Source organism: Sphaerodactylus townsendi, linkage group LG15 (genome assembly GCF_021028975.2).
Source record: "Sphaerodactylus townsendi isolate TG3544 linkage group LG15, MPM_Stown_v2.3, whole genome shotgun sequence".
In the NCBI taxonomy this organism is placed as follows: Eukaryota; Metazoa; Chordata; class Lepidosauria; order Squamata; family Sphaerodactylidae; genus Sphaerodactylus; species Sphaerodactylus townsendi.
In genome coordinates this window covers 4,012,483-4,033,954 of record NC_059439.1, presented here as the reverse complement: position 1 = coordinate 4,033,954, position 21,472 = coordinate 4,012,483, and the positions used below count along the sequence as shown (strand labels likewise).

The 21,472-nt window shown below is 45.7% G+C and overlaps 1 protein-coding gene across 1 annotated transcript in view; it reads right to left on the bottom strand.

Moving 5' to 3' along the window:
* Positions 1-21,472, bottom strand: part of ITGB3 (integrin subunit beta 3) — a 64,490-nt gene that overhangs the window by 29,664 nt on the left and 13,354 nt on the right. The window contains 4 exon segments of the mRNA XM_048517997.1: positions 2,820-2,894; positions 2,897-2,926; positions 5,806-6,149; positions 8,727-8,913. Of these exon segments, the coding sequence (XP_048373954.1) occupies positions 2,820-2,894; positions 2,897-2,926; positions 5,806-6,149; positions 8,727-8,913 (636 nt within the window).

Here is a 21,472-nt window from a genome sequence, read left to right as displayed (position 1 = left end):
GAGAGAAAATTTTCTCTGTCAACATTTTCAAATTCTTAAGTATAATTTATATCACCAAGTATCCCCTCAGACGCCCCTCTCCAAGCTAAAGAGTCCCAAACGCTGCAGCCTCCTCATATGGAAGGTGCTCCCAGTCCTCAATCCATCCCTACAAGGTTCTTCTCTGCACTTTTTTCTAACTCTTTCATCATCCTTTGAGATGTGGACACCAGAACTGAACAACACATTAGTAATTCCAAGTGCTGCTTCATCTAATGCTCTTTTATGTATAAGGCAGCACATGGTAGTTTTATTCTCAATTCCTTCCTAGATCCCCAGCATGAGAGTTTGCTTCCTTTTTTTCTACAGCTATGCATTTGTTTCATTATCTTTATGGGAACTACTGAACCAAGACGCCTCAAATCTCCTGTCTGTGAACATACCCTAACTCTGCAGCAGTATGTGAAGTGGGATTTTTTGCCCCTATGTGCATCACTTCTTACATTTCTATACATTGAACTTGCATTTGTCTGGCTTCTGAAATACACTCAACAATTTATCATGTCCTTTTGGAGCTCTTCTAATCCTTTTATGTTCTTACCAATTCTACATATAATTTTGTATCATCTGCAAACTTAATACCACATTTCTTTACTCATCCTTACTTCCAGGTCATTTATGAATAGGTTAAAGAGCACTGGTCCCAAAACGGATCTTTGGGGGGACACCTACCCCCCAGGCATCTCTCCATTGTGAGAATTTCCATTTACACCCACTTTGCTTCCTGTTTCTCACAACCACAGTTTTAATCCATATAGGAGGACTTCCTCTTATCTCTTCTGCTGAGTTTTCAATAGTCTCTGGTGAGGAACTTCATATTCGCCTTTTGGAAATCCAAGTAGACAATAATGTCTGGTTCCCCTTATCCACATGCCTGTTTTTACAATTTCTCAAAGAACTCTAGTAAGTTTCTTGTAAGACAGGATTTGTTTCAAAAGCCATGTTGACTTCTTTCTCAGCAGGTCTTGCTTTTCTACATGTTTTATAATTTTTATCTTTTAATGATAGATTCTACTAATTTGCCAGGAACAGATGTCAAACTGACTGGCCTGTAATTTCCCTGGTCCCCTAGATCCTTTCCTCCTAAAAGTATCAGTGTGACATTGGCCATCTTCCAGTCTTCAGGGATGGAGCCTGATTTCAGGGATAGCTGCATATTAAAGTGAGAAGATCTCAAGAATTTCATGCTTGGAGTTTCTTAAGAACTTCCTTGGGTGAATGCACTAGCTGTGGGATTGCAGCATTTAGTTTATCAATGGCTGCCAGAACTTCTTCCCCTTGTTCACCACTATCATCGCTAGTTCCTCAGAATCACCCTAAGAAGCTTGGTTCAGGTGCAGGAATTTTCTCACCTCCTCTTGGGTGAAGAGATGCAAAGAATTCATTCAGCTTCTCTGCAATTCTCTGTCATCTTTTAGCACACTTTGTTCCCTTTGTCATCTAACGGGTCACTGCTTCCTTGCTGGCTTTCCTCTGCTTTGATGTAATTTGAAGAACTGTTTGTTGCTGCTCCTGATGTTCGCAGCCATGCCTTCATAATCTTTTTTTTTTGTCCTCCCCTTACAGCTAACTTGCTTCTTTTGCCACCATTTGTGTTCTCTCATTCTTCTATCAGTCAAACTGACTTCCATTTTCTAAAAGCATTTTTTTCTGATAATTCTCAACCTCTCTGTTAACCATGGCGGGCTTTCTTGACTGGGTGCTGCCTTTCCTAACCTTGTGGAACACATTCCAGCTTTTATTACTGTGCTTAAATAACTCCAAGCATCCTACAGTTTTGACTCTTCGATTTTCCTTTCAGCTTCCTCTACACTATCCCCCCCCCCATCTTTGAGAAATTTCCTTTCTGAAGGCTGCATCGTAATCTCACATTAGTAGTTGTCACTTGTTCGCATGCAAAGATACTGAAACTGACAGCATTGTGGTCGCTGTTCCCTATCGGCTCAACAACACTGACTTCCTGCACCAGGTCCTGGGTCCCACAACATTGTTCCCACCTTCTCAAGAACCACACTGTGAAGCAGATTAGGCTGTGAAAGAGATAGCAACTGCTCCAAAGTCATCCGGCAAGCTTCCATAGCAGAGTTGGATTTGAACCTTGAGGTTTTTAATTCAACTGCTGCACCATGTTGATAATTTTTCATAGGACTTTTCTGTATTCTCATTTTCCTTGCTTTTACATTCCTGTTTTTTCAAAGGAGTTTTTCTGTTCCACTTGAGTTTTGCTCCTCCTGCTGGTCAATTCTATATTACATCACTTTATGTCCAACATAAAACCCTGCAGTTTAAATCTGCAGAGAGATAGATATGCCAGGCAAAAACAGACGTAATATCTAATTGGCCACTGGAGGAAACAAAATACATGGGGAAATCAGATCCTCCCTCCCTGAAGAAACAGGAATTTACAAGCAAGGAAAATGACAATGCAGGAAAGCCCATGGTCTACTTGCGTCTTAATTTTGTAGTGCAGGCCCGCTGGTATTGACTCCATAGCCACACAAGGATCATGATATTGAGTAATGGCACCGCCTAAAACATGTAGGAGTGAGAGGGCCATGAGTAACACGAACATATGGTCTGCATTCCACAAACAAAACCGGTGAAGGTGATGTGAAGACACAATTTGAGAGACCCTGGAAAGCTGTTCATCAAGAGAAGACTATAGTGGCCACTGACAGGCTAAAAATCTTACTTCAGTAGCTTCATATAACTATCAGCTCCTAAGCTTCTCAGTACACATCACCCCATTGATCAACAATGACAAAGGGCAGGTTCTTGGCATCACAGACACACTTGCTTGATGATGGCATCAAACCTCCTTCAGGTGTGCATTGATGGTTCCTTGAAATCCTTGCTGTTTCTTTTTTACCTCCTCATTGAAAGTCAGCTTCACCTTTGATCTGTGAGTGCTGAACATGCTTAGCAGGGAACAAACATGGTATCAAGTTATCTGTGGGGTCAGCTTGTAGTTGAGGGGGGGAAATAACTAGACGGGAACAGGGGAACCTGAGATCTCTATCATCATCTAAATCCTCCTCCCACAACTAATCTCACAAGGCAACACTCCTCTGTGCACTCTGTAGGAATAGAAACAAGGGCTCTTGCTACTTTCGCTCCTGTTAGTATGAGGATGTTATAATTTCCTCATCAGCCACTAGCATGGCTAACGCCGCTGACAGAGGCTGATGGGAATTCAGTTCCTGGAACATCTGTAGAGGTTCCTACCCCTGGTGTAGTGTGGTTAAGAGCAGATGCACTGTAATCTGGAGAACTGGGTTTGATTCCCCACTCTGCCACTTGAGCTGTGGAGGTTTATCTGGTGAACCAGATTAACTGGTGCACTCAACACACATGCCAGCTGGGGCCTTGGCCAGGGCAAGGTTCTTACATTTCACCACCCACCTCACATGATGCTTGTTGTTGCAGGGGAGGGAAGGAACAAACCCTTTGAGTTTCACAGGCAAAACCCCAGTCCTCTCCTGATGTGTTAACAAGACTTTGGGTGTTATATGGGTGATAATCTCCATACAGGGCCTGGATACTGCCAAGAATTATAACTGATCTCCAGACTATGGCATTCTACCTTGCTGATGATCGACCCTGCCCTAACCCTCACCCTCCCAAGGCTCCACCCAGAAATCTCTAAGTGCTTCCCAACCTGGATTGGCCAACCGTGGAGTGAAGTGGTCAGTGGCAGTCAGAGAGACCTACACTAAAGGCTGTATTACTGAACACTACACCACTTCATGTGGTGGCTTGGGCTAGTCACAGTTCTTCTGAGCTCTCTCAGCCCCACCTTCCTCACAGGGTGTTTGTTGTGAGGGGGGAAGGGAAAGGAGATTGTCAGCCTCTTTGAGTCTCCTTACAGGAGAAAAAGGGGGGATATAAATCCAACTCTTCTTCAAAAAGGAGCCTTTTGCCCACATTGTGGTTGGCATAGGAGAGACTTAATGGACAGAGCATACATGGCTAGCATTTTAGCTAGGGCTCAGATGGAAAAAAAATAAATTGATAACTCTTCATAAAATGTGCTGTCAATAGCATTGTCACACATAAGACATATACTTATCATTATCACACATACTTTGCTGTAGTAAGGGAAGCTTAAGAGAGAGGAGGTCAAGGAGAAACTTCAAGTTTTAACACAATAAGAAGCAATGGAGGTTTTGCATTTAAACTCAATCCCATTTAAGCCTCATGGGAGAAAATATCCTTAATGAACTAATTTAAAATATATATAAGCACACCTTCCTCCCAGACACCTGGGCCTGAGTACTACTGGTAACTGGCTTGTTTGAGGGAGGAGGAAAGGTTATACTGGGATAGAATTAAGGGAGTGCCAGATAATTAGCCGCACTATCCTAGGAAGAATTATGCTGCTCTAAACCCATTCATTGCAATGAGCTTAGACTGGAGTAACTCTCCATAGGATTGCATGGAAAATGTTGGAGATTAGGGGCTGCACCAAATGTTTCAAATTCCAGGCTAAAAATACATTTTATACAAGGGAGCCAAACACTACCCCCCTCCCCTCATTTCAAAATCTTTTTTCCTTGGTCTTCTGATGGCTTCTTTATACATTGTTTTTTCCTGCGAGATTACATCACTGAGATCAAACAACAAAACCAATGGATTGTGAGAACAAAGCTTCTTGCTTCAGTCATTTACATGGGCCCAGTCCAACAGAGAGATTTCAGCACCCATTGTGGTCAAGATAAAAATTGCTCTGGGGAAATGGTTCACCCATGTGGAGGGAGGACAATTGTCAACATGGGTGAACCATTTCCCAGAGCAATTTTTGACTCAGCCAAAATTGGTGATAAAATCCACCTCTTCTCACACACTTTCCAAATCAGCACGATAAAATTCATGTCCCTTTTGTAATTCTGATTGTTTTAATCTCCCTTTTCATTATTTTGTGTTTTGTCAAGCCCAATGGGGAAAGGGTAGGATCAATCCCATCCTGTTCACAGAGAGCAACTTTACACAACTCATTTGCCCCCATGCACCTGTATCTGAACTGCTTCCATGTTTAAATTTCCAAATACAAATGAGTCCATAACCAATGAAGTTTTGTTTTAATTCTAATTAAGAGAAGGGGAAAGTGTGCTCTAACCAGACAGCTCTCCCAATCTCATACTCCAGCCTGGTCTCTCTTGACAGTAACATTATTAAGCACTGGTAAAAATGTTATTGTTAAGGTTAATTATGGTTAAGTACATTCCTAACTTAACAAGAATTCTTGCCCACCACAATTAACATGGATATTATCAGTTAACTGCACTCACAACAGCAACAGGGAATTTGAATTGGAGTAACTACAGTAATAGGCCAATTTTGCACAAGGAGTCTGGTGCAAAATGTGGGCAAATGTCCATCATGGCAACATTTATTATATTTCCCATGGGAGTTCTCTGCAGAAAATCTGTATGGCAGGAGTGAGCGCTTTCTCGCATGTAAATGGAGAACCATGAGGAGACCCCACCACAAGCAATGGAAAGCCCTAAGGTAAGTGTTCCATGTATAATAAGACATAGAGTTTCACAAGTTCCTAGAAAGGCATGGGTTTTTCCAGAAGTGATATTATACTGTTTGTCGGCAACTTTTTAAAGAATTCTTCTGCCACTGCTCAGAGTGGCAGCAGGAAATGCCAGTCGGGGATTCACTACCCCCATCTGGGAGTTGGCAATGTTACTAGAAACCCACTCCTGATTTCTTAACCCGTGAGGGTTGATACAGGTTTTTAAATTATTATTATGCTCGCACTACCTGTAAATGAAGAGTAATTTGGCAGTCCTAGAAGTTTAATGTGAAAACAGCTTTTCTACCCAGCAATATTTGCTCTTGGAGAACTTACTCGTAACATGGATTTTTAATGGCTTCTGGAGGGGAGATGTACATATAAGGGGGCATGGGCTTGTCCACAAAGGCTCCAAAACCGATTCTCAGGTTGCTGGTCACTTCAGCCATTTTCACAGCTAGCTTGGTACCTAAGTTTTGGATATTGCGGAGATCATCCTTCATAGAATTTGACAGGTCCATCAGGTAGTAGATGTCCACAGGGTAGTCTTCCACCTGCCGCACTTGAACTGAGAATATTTGCGAGTCATCTGAAATATTAAAAAGAAGGGAAGAGGCGTAGAATTAAAGATATGAATTATTCTTCTGGAGATTCCAATCCACCCCTTTGTGCTACAATTACTTGATGAGGGACATTACACGTCCACAGACCGATGCTAACTAACATGTATGCCATCCTCTTTTCCACAGTGAGATCTCTGGTCATATGTAGCCAATATTCAAGATGGCAGGCCTCATGTGTCCATCTTGAATATAGTTAGACACACTTGGTTCTACACTGATTTAACATCAGTTCTAGCTATATGTTGTCAGCTCAGCCTGACTGCAAATCTCCAAAGTCTCATCCTTTGAAGAAGAGTTTGGAATGGATTAATACCCCACCTTTCTCTCCTCTTAGGAATCTCAAAGCGGCTTACAGACTCTAGAGATCCAGCGTGGTGAACTGGTTAACAGCAGTGGACCCTAATTTGGAGAACTTGGTTTGATTCCCCTCTCCTCTATGTGCAGCTGGCTGGGTGACCATGGATTAGTAAGCAGTTCTTTGAAACTCGATCTCAGAACTCTTTCAGCCTCACCTACCTCACAAGGTGTCTGTTGTGGAGAGAGGATGGGAAAGGAGTTTGTAAATCACCTTGAGTCTCCAAACTCTTCTTCTTCTTCTTCTTCTTCCCTTCCTCTCCTCACAACAGACATCAACTCAGATTTTGCACCGGGCTCCATTTTCCCTAGCTATGCCTCTGCTGGCAACTGTATTGATAGAGGATCTACTGAGCATGCAGAATATTCCAGGTCTCCAGCATCTCAAGTTAACAGGATCACGAAAGTGGTGATGTGAAAGATGTCTGCTGGAGACCTTGGAGAGTCAATGGAGGATTCCACACAGCATATCTATAAAGGGTTGCATTTTCCTTTTTCCCATTCACATGTGTGCCCTTCACCTGTTCAGGCAGCAATTAGAGCCCATGGAAACAATTCGGGTTTCTTTTGCGCCTTTGCACAGAAACCCTTCACTTAAAAAAAAAATCCTGCAACACATGAGTAGCTGCGCAGGCACACAGAAATGAACCCCAGCAGCCATGCTGATAATCCCACAATCTAATCGGCTGCACTTGTGTAGCTGCAATGTGCAACACACAAAAGAAAAAAGAAGAAAAAGGGACCTCCCGGCTATGGCTGAACACTAACGAACAGAGCTGTAGTGAGGGGGAACTGCACCAGGGTACACGTGTAGCGATACCCCACCCCATATCACCCCCCCTACACCAGTAAAATTATGCTTAAATAATCTAGAGGCGTGGGATCCAGTTGTTCACCAGTTCCTGAGAGTGGGTTACTAATTATTTGTGTGTGCCGAGAGGGGTTTACTAATTGGGTCTGCTTTTCCGTTAGAAATTCCATTAGGTCCAAAAATCATAAAGTCCTGTTGTTTCCTATGTGGCTGGTTAGCTTTGCTGTAGAAAACATGGGATAATTCTCCCTGTTGGGCTGTTTTAAAAAACATGTTCTTTTAGGAAATAAGGGTGGTAAAGTTCCTTTTGTTTAAGGAAAGCATCCTTCTTTTGATTTCTAGAAACAAAAATTCATGCATTTGAAAGTATTGGCGCATTTGACAGGTCAGCCAATTAGAGGAGAAGGCGTAGTTGCTCTGTTGGCAAGTGGACGACAGGGGATCTATGGCAATGAGCTTGGTAAATTATGGAGCAGAAAGATACCAGCCGGAAATTCAGGGAACTTTTTTTCAGTAAGCAGCCTTTTTTACAGCAAGCAACAGAGGAAATTATTAATGCCCTCGCTTCCTCGAATGCCCAGCCACTCTGTCGTGGCACTTCCTACCAGCCCTGTTTTAATAAGCAATACGCTTCACTGTTTGAATCCCACCTCACCATGGGAACTCTTGCCATTACTGCAATTTTGGAACCCACCACTGGATCAAGCACTCCTCCATGGCGCTACACCACCTTTACCAATGAATGCGTTACAGTAGACTCCACAGCAGACCGTGATGGAGTCAGCTTCGTCTCCTTCCACTGCGGTTCTCGCCATCAGTTATCGTTGAATTGTTGATGCCCGCTTTCACGCTGCCCCTCCCCGACCTCCAGGGTCGGAGTGACAGCGCTGCATATGGGCTTCGACGCTTTTGCCAGCAGGTCAATTTGACGCATCGATTTAAGGTGCAGTGGGATCGGAGAAACAGCGGTATCTCCGGCGGGTGCTGTTCGCGACCGCGCCACCGAACACGCGCTGTTCAGGGGAAAACAAATCCTCCTTTAAAGGGTTGTTTTTCAGGCCGGCCTGATGCCGCCCTGGGGGAGGGGGAGCGACGCCAGGTCAGCGCTGCTGCTTAGCAGCAGCGCCGCCTGTGCGAATGGCTCCCTGGGAACGGCGTTTATCCCGTCCCCAGGGCGCCATTTAAGGGCCGTGCGGAAACGGCCCTTGTTTGAGGGGAATAAAATGGGGAAAATTGTTTTGGGAAAAGGAACTGTGCAAAGCCCCCCCCCCCCCGGTTTATATAATGTCCTATACCCAATGACCTTGATACACCAGTGGGATGTCCCAGGTCAAGGTCACTTTGTACACAAAGAATTAAATATTAAATCTGTTTTTACCTGGTCGCAGGTGGAGCTCAATCTTCTGTGGGGACATTTGGGTGATGCTGCCTCCAGAGCCTTTGTTGCTAAGAGGCCTGGCTTCCAAGATAGTGGTGGTGCTAGTTGGAAACTCCAAATCATCTGCACAGCCATTTTGAATAAGATTTTCTTTCAGGTCACAACGAGAATCTCCTGAGGAAAAGTCCTGTTTGGAGGTGGGGAGCAAGTTAAGTTGAAGAAAAGGAAGTTGCAACAAATTTAGCCTTTGTGCCTATTTATAATAATTTCTAAAGAAGTCCTGCCACTAACCCTAAATTTGTGGGGACCAGTGACTGTGGTTACCCAGAGATAAGGGAAATTCAGCCATGGAGCTCACTGGGTGACATTGGCCAGGTCATTCTCTCAGCCTGTTGCAATATTTATGCCACTTCTCTGAAGAAAATGGCTACTTTGAAAGGTGGGCTGGATGGTATTATACCCCATCGAGGTACTTCCTCTTCCTAAACCTTACCCTCCAAGACTCTACCCTCAAACCTCCAGGTAGTTCAGAGTTGGCAACTGTAGCAACCATCTATATTACATATTAAAACACACAAACATCTTATTGAAACTAGTTGTGGGTTTTCTGGGCTGCATGGCTATGGTCTGGTGGCTGTTGCTCCTCATGTTACACCTTCATCTATAGCTGGCATCTTCAGAGGCATGTCATGATGACATGCCTCTTTCTGTGACATACTCTGAAGATGCTAGCCACAGATGTGGGAGAAACGTGAGGAGCAAAAGCCACCAGACCATGGCAACGCAGCCTGAAAAACCCGTAATACCCATTTGATTTTGGCTGTGAAAGCCTTCTACATCTTATCGAAAATGGAGAAAATGGTACTTGTGTTCACTGTAACTTGTGAACAGGGCTACTGTCACAGTGCAGACCAACAAGACTGCAGCCAATCACATTCCATCTCTGCAGCCAATCTAGGCTTGGAAATTTGGGTGCAACAAAAACCAGATTCGTCCTGAATCTGGGCAAATTTGGGCACATTCAGGACAAAATTGGCCGAATATGTCCTGCCTGAATATGAATGAATCTGAATGCAATGTGTTCAGGCTTTTTTTGGTATTTTTTGGTGTTCTTTCATGTTTTGGCCTGCAGGCATTCCTGGTAATAGCATCAAGGCTTGGTGAACTTTGCTTCTTGGGGTTCAATTTTATGGACCCTCAAATGGCTTATTTTGTTTCCCCGCTCCTGCACTTGAAGCCTGCTGGCTGAGTTCTCTCAGAACTCTCTCAACACACACCCTCCCACCGCCCTCAGAAGCAAAGTTCACCAAGACTGGATGTGATTACCAGGAGGGCCTCCTGGAGCCACCTTGAAAGTCTGGTGCCTCTATCATCAAAAATGTGCAGCCTGCTTACACACTCAGAAATTCCCCATTGGCTACAATGGAGCCAAGGCACTGCAGAGCAGAGAATCTTGGGCAATTTCCTGGGGTGCCTGTCAGGGGTGCACTTTTAAAGCTAGTGGCACTGAAATTTCAGGGTATCATTTGGAGACTGTCTTGATGATACCACCTGAGTTTGTTGAAGTTTGGTTCTGTGGGTCCAAAATTATGGACCCTCAAAGGGGTAGCCCCATCTCCTAGCTCCCTTTGGAAACAGTGGGGGATGGGGCACCCCCTTTGGGGGTTCCTAACTTAGGCCCCCCTAAACCAAACTTTGCCAAACTTGGGTGGTATCCTCAGGACAGCCTCCGGATGATACCATGAAATTTTGGTGACAGTAGCTTTAAAAATGTTCCCCTGCAGGCCAAAATGTGAAAAAACACCAAAAATACCAAAAAAAAATCAGACGGACCCGAATTTTTCGGGTATATCCAAATATGTTATTTGTCTTATTTGGGCATACAGATACTTTTATGCCTGAATGAATCCAAATCTGAATTTTACTGAATTTCTAGGGTACTGACCAAGCCTAAGCCAATCACATCACATCACAGTTCCAGGTGTTTGCCTTGAGACTCTTTAAGAATACCGCCATCCTGAACTAGGGAGGAACTATGATACTGAAAAATCCAGGGAGAATCTTGAGGAGGCAGACCTAGATGGGCAAGACTGGTGGACTCTGGAGCAAGACTACATGGGGGGTGGGGCACCAGCAACGCCTAGGTTTTTTTAACCAGGCATTTTCCTAGTTTAAAGAGTTGCTCTAGTTCTTTAAAAGAATATGCCACACATTAAAAAGCTGATTAAACATTCTCCATTAAAGTAGGGTGGATTCTACCTCCATCTAGGGTTGCCATGTCCCTTCTGGCCACCAGCAAGGGATGGAGGAATAGCCTTGTCAGATTCAGGTTGTGAAACTGTTGGAGATTTGGAGAGGGAGCCTGGGAAGGAAAGGGACCTCAATGGTTTGCCAGCTCTGGATTGGAAAACACCTGGAAATTTGGGAGTGGAGTCTGAGGAGGGTGGGGTTTGGGGAGGGGCAGGACTTCAATTTGGTATAATGTCATCTTCGTAAATGGCCATTTTCTCCAGGTGAACTGATCTCTGGAGATCTGGAAATAAGCTGTAATTCCAGGAAATCACCTTCCATTTGGAAGCAAGCATAACTATTCCTATCTTACCACTCCCCTATACAAAGTTTCATTAGTTTATTTATTCAGTAAAAATACCCCACCTTTACTTTTGGCTCAAGCCTTCCTTCAGTCTAAAGAGGCTTCCTCAAAATTTAAAAAGTGAGCAAAGAACCTTGGATGTCTCCCTTTTCTCCCAAATTGAAATGGAAAGGACTACTACAGCTCACTGTATTTGCAGGTGTTTTGAGTTATGAAGCCATCCCCTTCCCCATAAAAGACAGATGACGTTTTCTGGGTGTATCTCCAGATTGGGGTCTGAAGAGACTCCAGAAAATTGACCCAGCAAAAGGCTGGGCTGTCTTGAAGTGGTGGCTGGACATCTGTTATCAGAACTGATCTCTAGGTAACAAGGGGTGGACTCCGCAAAGTATATTTATAACAAGTTGCAATCGTTATAAATGAACCTGTTTTCCTTTTTTCCATTCATGTGTGCCATTTACACATCCAGGAAGCAATTTGAGTCCATGAAAACAATTCAGGCTGTTTTCACGCCTTCACACAAAAATGCTTCTTCTTTTTTTTATACAACATATGCGTATCTATGAAGACATACAGAAAGGAACTTCGCAGCCATGCCGATTTTCCCGCAATCCAATTGGCTGCATTTATGTAGCTTCCCATGTTCAACACATACAAAAAGGGGCTTTCTTGCAATGGCCAGGCAATAATGAAAAAGTTACTGTACATCTATGAGTGAAATGGCAGTCATACTCACTGCCACGGGGAGAAAACGTGCTTAGGGGACTTGTACAATGCGGGGCGGGCAGAATCTTCCTGCCATGGCAGATAGAGGCAGAAATGAAAGTAAAAGGGTGGAAGCAGGGGGAATCAGCTGGTGGGCAGGGAAAATGAAGTGTCTCCTGTCTGTTGTGTTCGTGCAGGAGCGCCTTCAACCCAAGATTTTGCAAAAAGATTGCCAGATTAGTGATTTTTGAAAAACATGGGTTGAGAGAAATATAATGGGCTTAAATTGTTTTGGGGAAGAGAACTGTTCGCAGTGCTTTCCCAAAACACTATTTATAACATCCTAAAGATGGTATATTTGTTCTGTGTGAAATCCCCCAGAGATCAGTTCACCTGGAGAAAATGGCCACTTTGGGAGGTGGACTTTATGACATTACACCAAATTGAAGTCCTGCCTTTCCATAAACCCAGAGGCGTAGCTGATGAAAATGGTGCCCTGGGAGGACTCCGGGTTTTCCGCCCCCCCCCCATGGGCCCTGTGCCGCCACCCCATGCCCCTTGCAAGCCCCCTGCAAATCCCTGCAAGCCTTCCCTGCACCCCACTTATCTTAAAAAGAGTGGCGAGAGAGGCGACAGGGGAGTCAAAGAGGGAGAGGGACTCCAGCCAGCCTCCACCCTGCAACCTGGGCTCTTCTTTTTTTTAAGTCGGAAGAGACCACGGCTTTTTTAAAAAAAGGACTCTCTGGGCTTTAAAAAAAGTGTCCAAGCTGCAGGCTGGCTGGAGTGCCCTTTCCTCTCTGAGACAGAGGGAAGCTCCAGCGTGCAGCCTGGACATTTTTTTAAGCCGAGAGAGACCTTGGCTTTTCTTTAAAAATGCATCCAGGCTGCAGGTTGGAGCTTCTCTCAGAGAGGGAGGGGCGCTCTAGTCTTCAGCCTCAGCTCAGACCAGGAAGTGGTGTGGAACGCTGCTTCCTGCTCCCAGGCTCATAGGCATAGTCGTGTGGGGGGCATTTTGCATGCCTACTTGATTAATTGGCATGCGCCCGGGGCATATGTCCCCACATGTCCCCATGGCAGCTACGCCACTGCCAAAACCCCACCCTCCTCAGCCTCCACCCCCAAATCTCCAGGGATTTCCCAGTGCAGAGCTGGCAACCTAACTTTGTGGGGGGCGGGGCTCACTTGAGAGATATTCTGTGCCCCCCAAACAAAAGTTCTATGCATAAATCACAACCCCACAACCATACTCACAGTCTTAGGATGCACAGTGCATCCCACATATTAACTTTAGGAAATGGCTTTAAACCATATCCTGCCCCTGCCCTATGTATTGCAAGTGAGATCATTCCAGTCCCCGTCTAGGTGCAGCATGCGCATTTGTTCTTAAATTTTGTACTCCCCGTTTACGTCTATGCCATCTATTTAACTGGAATGAAATGTAATTGTATTTTAACAAATTGTATTATGATTTTTAATTGTTTTATTATTGTGCAGAGTCTATATTTTATTGTAAGCTGCCCTGAGTCCTTTTTGGAGAGTTGGTGGGATATAAAGGGAAATAAATAAATAAGTAAAACCCAACATATTCCAAACATTCAGCCACTTCTTTGTTTTTTTCTATTTCCTCCCTGGCTGAGCTGATAGCAGAACTGACTGCCTGCAAGAATTCCTTTCTGGAGCTGTCTGCCTCAGGATCTCTGTAGGCTGATGGTGCAAAAAATGTCCTCCACTCTTCGTAAAGTTGCCAGCTCAGGGTTGAGAAATAACTGAAGATTTTGGCCATGGAGCTTAGAGAGGGGAGGGTTTGGAGAGGGGAGGGGAGGGGAGAGACCTCGGCAGGGTAGAATACCATAGAGTCTGCCCTCCAAAGCAGCCATTTGCTCCATGGGGAATAATCTTGGTTGTCTGGAGATCAGTTGTAATAGTGGGAGAAGTCAAGGTGCCACCTGGAGACTGGCAGCCCTATGTCTCTGGCGAGACATTCCTGAAGTTTTAAAGACAAAACAGCACAAACCCAGAGATGTGTGAAACCTTCCCAGCAGCACTTATGTATGTTTCATTATTTTATTGAAACCCAACAACCTGGTAAAATAATTTGGTATTCTCATCCCCAAACTGTAGGCAGCGGACAAGAACACCTCAATTTGCCTAAGGCTATGTAGGAAGCTGATGGCCAAAGCCTGATTGTAGTTCTGTTTATTCAACACTCAGATTTTTTTGCAAATCTATTAGCCTTTCTAAGCCCCACCGTTACTGCATGTGGGGGACAATTCATCTACAAAGAGGAGCTCAATTTTTGAGCTCAAAAGCACAGACTGGGGCTGTTGCACAACATTAAAAACACTATACTATCCTGAAGCAGAACTTAACTGCAAGTTGCACATTGCTGGGAACAAGTCAGTAGTGGCAGGCAGGCTGACTTCCAGGAAATTTGTTTTCTCACTAAGGAACCCCTCCTAAGATTTCAAGGAATTTCAGGGTTCCCTGGTGCATACTTTGAAAGTCACAGCTCGACCTAAGTGGATTCTGCACAGCCAGGGCCAGAGCTAGGGGGAACAGCGCTTGGGGCACACGTGTGCAATGCGCCCCTGCCCCGCCCACCCCACCATGCCCTGGAATGCCCTCACTATGCCCCCATCACACCCCTGCACCGGTGCATGCCTGGTGCATCGTGCACCCCCTTCCCCCTTAGCGCTATGCCACTGTGCATACTGTGTTTCCCCGAAAATAAGATAGGGTCTTATATTAATTTTTGCACCAAAAGATGCATTAGGGCTTATTTTAGGGGAAATAAGTTACCTTCACAATTCATTAAGGTGGGCTCTGAATTAGGCCTAAATCTTCTTGAGACTCGTATATGGTTTTACTCGCTCCGATACTGGTTGTGCCTTCACTTTCGACCAGAACAGGATAGCTTAACAAAGTGAATGCTTTCTGACTCCTATTATTCCACTTGGAGTGCCCAGATTAAGTCCAAAATCAACTCGCTAGGCTTTGCTCTAGATTTCTTTAGTCATATGGATGAAGCGCAAATAATCAACCTCCTGTCACAAAGACTACTAGGTGTTGAAACCCAACTACTATCTACCCAGCACATGAAGGGCATATTACCTGAGGGATTCAACCTTTCTTCCATCAGCAAGGGATGACCGATGTATTTTTACAACTTATCTTTGCATACCTTAGAAATTCCTTCATGTTAGCCCCTTGAATGCGCTCCCCTCAGCAGTCTTGAGCGGCAGATCCCTTACCATCAAAGAACGTTCTCGAAAAGACATTGAAACAATCGAGCACGTCCTTTTAGAATGTGACTTGTATGCTTCAATTAGAAGACAGTAGATAGATCTTCATACTGAGAATTATGTCCTCTCACCGGATAGAGTTAAGGCTTTTTATCTGCTCTGTGATCAATGCCCTCAGAGATCCTTAGACGTTGCTAAATTCTTGGCGCTGGCGCAACAGATCTGCCTTAGATCTTAGTATTTATTGATTGCTATTCTTTTTAACAAATTTTAATTAACTATTTATACTGTTTGTATCTATTAATCCCAACCTAATCCTAATCCTCCCCAACCCTTCTGTTGTACTATAAACTCATGCCAATAAAAGGTTGATGATGATAAGGTGGGCTCTTGGCAGCCTGGTTGCTTCCCTGTCACGTGTGATGCAAGCTGCATCCTCATTGGCAGGGAGCACCCTGCTGGATCAAACCATCCTGATCTGTAACTACCGGTAGGGCGTATTTTTAGAGTAGGCCTTATATTTTAAGCCTCCTCCAAAAATCCTGAAAATCATGATAGGGCTTATTTTCGGGGTAGGTCTTATTTTCGGGAAAACACGGTAGCATATTTATAACTAAAGGGAAAACTAGTTCATTTATAATGATTGCAACTCATTATAAATATGCTGTGTGGAATCATTCCTCATTTCACAAATTATTGGTCCAGTCATTTGTAGCACGCTGAAAGCTACGTGAGTTGAGAATACATTCCATCAGTTATTTGCAGAGTCCATAGTTCATGCCTGGTGTGGCACTATGGAAAGAAACAGACACATCCCAATAGCATAATACATTGCTGGTGCCAGGATCTGCCCGTATTTTGTAGCACCCTAGTACCCTCTCAGAAAACAAAACACAGCGCTGCCCAGATTCCAGAACTAAAACATGGGCATTTATAAGTCTTGTTAACTCTGCTTGCTCTCTCCAAATTTTGTTTCTCAGGTTTCTGTTCAGCCTCCTTAATAAATTGATTCCTAAAATAAGTGGGGGGGAAGGGTAGCACAGTCATCTCCATGCTAGTGTTTAAAAAGAAAAAGTCCAGCTTTTTGGCACAGAGTGCAATACTGAGATCAGAATACTATATGTAAATTAAGTACTGTTCAGACAAAGAAGACTATGTTTTAAAATAAGGCAAGGCAGATGACATGGCCAGAGGGGGTGGGGGCTGGAATCTAATTTTCTGAATGAAGAGAACCAACTGAGAAGTTGCTAAGCTAACAAGGTTTGGACCCAGGGGAGCTCAGCTTTTGGCAGACGCAAGAGATGTCTCCTTTATTATTTGTTACAACTTCTCAGTCAACACAGCCCTACCACGGCCCAGCTGGGAAAAGTATTGCCATTTTTGGACACGCTTGTCAGAGACAAGGAAAACAGTTCTGTAGTCATAGTCGCTGTCTAGGAACAAGGAAGGAGAGAAAAGCTTGAGGGGTTGGGGGAGGAGGGAAATGATGACGTTCTGGCCTGAGCCAGCCAGATTTCTTTTTAAAAGCTTTCTTACCATATTACGCACAAAACTGGCAAGCATTTCTGGCGTAGGGCCTTGCGGTCCAGCCATCACACGCCCACAGCTATCTCATGTAATCTACTGTCTGATGAGCCATTCGAGGCGTTTGAGACACAAAGCTTGAGACAAGGCTTTAGACAATTAAAAGAGAACAAGGTAGGATCTGCGGTTTTCCCCACTGGTGTCTAATCTTTACTGAAACCCACCTCCACCCCAGCTGTAGAAGCTAGGCTTGTGGAAAATGTGTGTTCCTCATAACAACCAGATAGAGTTGCCAGGTCCTCCTGGCCACCAATGATGGGTGGAGGGGGGGGGGGGCAGGATTACCGGATCCATGTGGCGAAACTCCTGGAGATTGGGGGGTGCGGCCAGGGGAGGACAGTGACCTCAGCAAGGTGCGATGTCATAGACTCCACCCTCCAAAGGGGAACTGATCGCTGCAGTCTGGAGATAGCGGAGTTGTATGTCTGGGTGATCCTTACCCCCAAAGTCTTCCTACTCCTACAGTCTCAATGATCAGTGCTCCTAGGGACTCAGAAGAGTTTCTGGTCCCCTCCCTCCTCTATTGCCTGTTTGGGTCATGCCTCATTATGATTTTCAGTGTGAGTGGCTTGAACTGCGATTCTTCAGCCCTCAGTTCCCTCAGTTTCTATCTCAGAACAGAATCTCAGAACTGAGAACAGAAAATAGGTTGCCAGGTCCCCAAGGGTAACTAGCAGGGTACAGGGTGTAGGTTTGCCTGCTCCAAATTGGGGAACTCATGGAAATTTGGGAGTGGAGCCAGGGGAGATCAGGGATCCCAGTGGGGAACAATGCCACAGGGTCCACCCTCCAAAGCATCCATTTTTTTCAGGGGAACTTGTATCTGCAGTCTGGAGATGAGCTGTAATTCTGAGGGAGCTCCAGATCCCACCTTGAGGCTGGCATCGCTAGAAGGCATGCTTATTTCTAATGCACATGTGCACATAAATGCTTGCTTGTGGACACTAAAGCATCAAGCACAGCATAATCCGCAATTTCACACAGTGCAGATGCCGAGGTACATTGGTGGATTCTGCACAACATGAATATAGCATCTTTAGGATGTTATAAAAAGATCCATTTTGGCATTTTGTGTTCTCACACAATGGGAGAACACAAGCATTGCCAGTCAAAACTAATCCCCCCACCCCCGCTGCACAGAGCTCTTGTCAGTTTCACAGTGGCACCGGCCATTTTGTGTGATGTAGCAGATTCTCTGTGTAGATTCCCCTTGGAAGATGTAGTCTTGGGGGTCCCTCTACCATCTAGTGGGGTTGGGGGAGCCAGGCCATCTTGAAGCAGGACCAAGCCCGTGGCATCCAAGGGGCGCTCTGCACAGGGCCCCGCAGTGTGAGCCCCTGGTGGGAAGAAGAGGGTCTCTCTGGGTCAGGGGGGAGGGGCACCAGACAAGATTTCCAGTGCCTCCTGGCCCCAGTGGTGCCCCTTGACGGGCCACTAGTCAGAGATCTTAGGAGATGGGATCAGTCAGCAACCATCAGCCAGCTCTAAGATGCTTGGACCCCAGGTGCCTGGTATCCAGTTCCAAGGGATAGCCCCCAGCAACGTAACTAACAATTGGGGGCCTTTCCAACAGCATCTGGGGGGAAAGGGAGAAACAGGCCCCACCTCAAGCATCCACTGGGGGCGACCTTTGGGTCCCCTGGCAATGGGGCAAGCGGCGGGGCATATGGACAAATCAGTATGCCTGGGTCACCCCTTACCCGGCATGCTACAGCTACAGCTCGCTCACCAACAGGAAGGGGATGAGCAGTTGGGGAGGGTTCCAACACTCACTCCCCTCCCGGTAGGGGGCTCACAGCTGGAGCCACCTCATGCCCCATCTCCATCAACATGGCAGCACCAGATTCCTTCATAGGCAACACTAACAGTGTCTTCTTCCAGGACGTTGCAGCTCTCATAGTGCGTGGGCCAGTTTGGGCAGCCTTTTCTTTTGCCTCCTTTGGAGCTTTTTGCTGCAGTGTCCGCATCTCAGGATGACCGTAGCAGCAGGGTCCTCATGCTGTCGGACCTATGAGTGGGTGGCTTTGAGGTGTGCATCTGACTTCACCAGTCCAAGACAGATCAGCATGCATGTGAGACCACAGTTGTCCTTGGGGCTTCCCCCTCAGGATTGCCCTGTCCAGTCAGAGACATAGCCGGCTACCTTTCCGTCTGGCCACCGACCCAGGGGCCCTTCCTTATACATTCTGACAACACATGCTTATCATGTTTCCAATTTACCAGCATCCTTTGGACTTGTTTGGGCCACATGGGGTTCCCAACATCAGAGTTTGGCCTCCACTCCTTCCATATCAGCGCCGCTACCACCGCAGCACACCTGGGTTTGCCCAAGGAGCAGATCCACACCATTGGGTGCTGGCGCTCCCTGGAATACAAGGGATATGTTTGCCCCTGGCTTGAGAACAAATGTTTCTTGTTTTTCAGTCCTTTCAGGCCATCACAAGACTATCTGGATTGTCGGCCACAGCATTGTCCATTGGGCTGCCAAGTATGTCTCATCTTCCAGTTGCGGGAGAGACCTTGGCCAGCCACGTGACCGTGTTCTGATTGGGACAGAGAGGGATGAGTTGGAAGGCCTTGCTGTCAATACTGGATGGAGCAGTTTTAAAAGATGGATCACCTTGATCATCCAGCTGGGAGAGAATGATCTGCCTGCAGAAAAGAGCATGTTGTTGGCTTGCTGCATGGTGTCGGACTTGGCATTCATGACGCACTGGTTGCCAGGAACTACTATTTTCTGGTCACATCTACTGGAGCATTAAGTATGGCAGGAGGCATTGGCCCTGGAGACGCAGGACCAATAAGACTGTGGCATGCCTTGGACAATCTCGGGGGCGGGGGGGCGGGCAGGTGCATCACCTACTTAAACATTTCATTTTGCCTTCCGACGCTGTATCGGAATGACGGCATCCAAGTGTTGGGATGGGGAATGGACCTTTGGCTTCACAGCATCAGAACTGCTTTGTGTGATTGGCTTTGGAAGCTTTGGCGGGAGCGAGGTGGCCTTGTTCTTTGGGGGGTTGCACATGGGGACTGATCTGTTCATGGGCGGAGAAGTCTGCATGCCAGCCCTCCCCATTTGGTGGGGGTCTCCATGAGAGTCCTGGAGGGTCGAGCCACATATCCAGGTGGGGGCTGCTGGTGGCTCACACCCTCTGGCAGCAAGGGGAGTTCATCCAGAGGCCAGCCCCAGATGGCTCCCACTATCTTGCTGTTCCGGGCATTGGTGTTTTTCCCCGTGAATCGGGCTGGGGGAAAGTTATTACTGTGGGACAGCAGACTTGCTGCTCAGTGCCAGAACTGTCCCCTATGCTGTGCCTCTGCTTCCTTTTTTCAGCACATCAATAAAACGGCTGTAGCCAAATTTTACCCACACCATGGGGTTTTCTGTGTCTCCTTCTGCACCCTCGGACTGCTTAGGCAGCAATGTCTTCATTTTCTTCTATGCAATTTTGTGAGCTCTCTGAGTGCTCTCTGAAATTATAGAGGTTTACTATCCCTCTGAGAATTAGAACTTTAAGGAAAGTGTGAGAAGAGTATAAGAAATCTTTAATAATTAAAACCCTGTGGCGGATCTCTCCGCAGGAAGCAATGGTGTTAAGACCAAGTATGGTAAGAACATACTACTTGAGATATAGAGATCTACAAGTGAAGGAAAATAATCAATGGAGAATAAAAGAAAGAATAAAACATAATAGATGACAAGAAGTGTCAATGATTTATGTTTTTACAAATGAGAGAAAAAGTTAATTTGGATATGAAACATGGTTTTGAATTAGAGAAATATGAATTATGAGACGCCTTAGAACATAAGAACATAAGAACAAGCCAGCTGGATCAGACCAGAGTCCATCTAGTCCAGCTCTCTGCTACTCGCAGTGGCCCACCAGGTGCCTTTGGGAGCTCACATGCAGGATGTGAAAGCAATGGCCTTCTGCGGCTGTTTAAAAGTTAAAAGTTTCAGATAAAAGAGTCTATAAAATGTTATTAGTTAAGGAAGAGGAAACAGAGAGAATAAAACATAATATGGTGGTGTGGGCAAAAGAGTTAGGTAGAAACATCAGTTTGGAAGAATGGAATTCGATTTGGAAGAACCCAAAAAATTAAAAATTATATAATAATAACTAGCGGGGCCCGGCCACACGTTGCTGTGGCTTATTGTGGTGAAATGGGAAAGGAACAGTAGCAGCAAATCAACTGCAGAGGCCAGCAGTACATGCTCATGCAAACACGCAGCCTGATACTGTGCGATGTCATTGATGTGTGTGCCGGCATTCCTTGGGGGGGGGGGATGGAAAGGCACCCCTTGCACACATCTAGGCTGGCTGGTTATGATCCTTTACCTGGGAGTAAGTTTGGTTGGTGGCAATGGGTGTCGCTTCTAAGGAAACCTTCTGAGGGGCGCGATGCAGCCATTCAAAGTATGTCACGGTTGCTGTACCGAGCTTACTCCTGAGTAATGCGTGCCTGGTTTTCTTAACTGTAACCTCAGTATTCAGGGAATCTAGGGTGCTTGGCCCCTCCCTCCCGTCCCTTGCATGTCGCCCCTCACTCTCTTCCCTCCCTCACTTCTCTTCCCTTGCATGCCACCCCTCCCCCTCCCTCCCTCCCTCCCTCCCTTC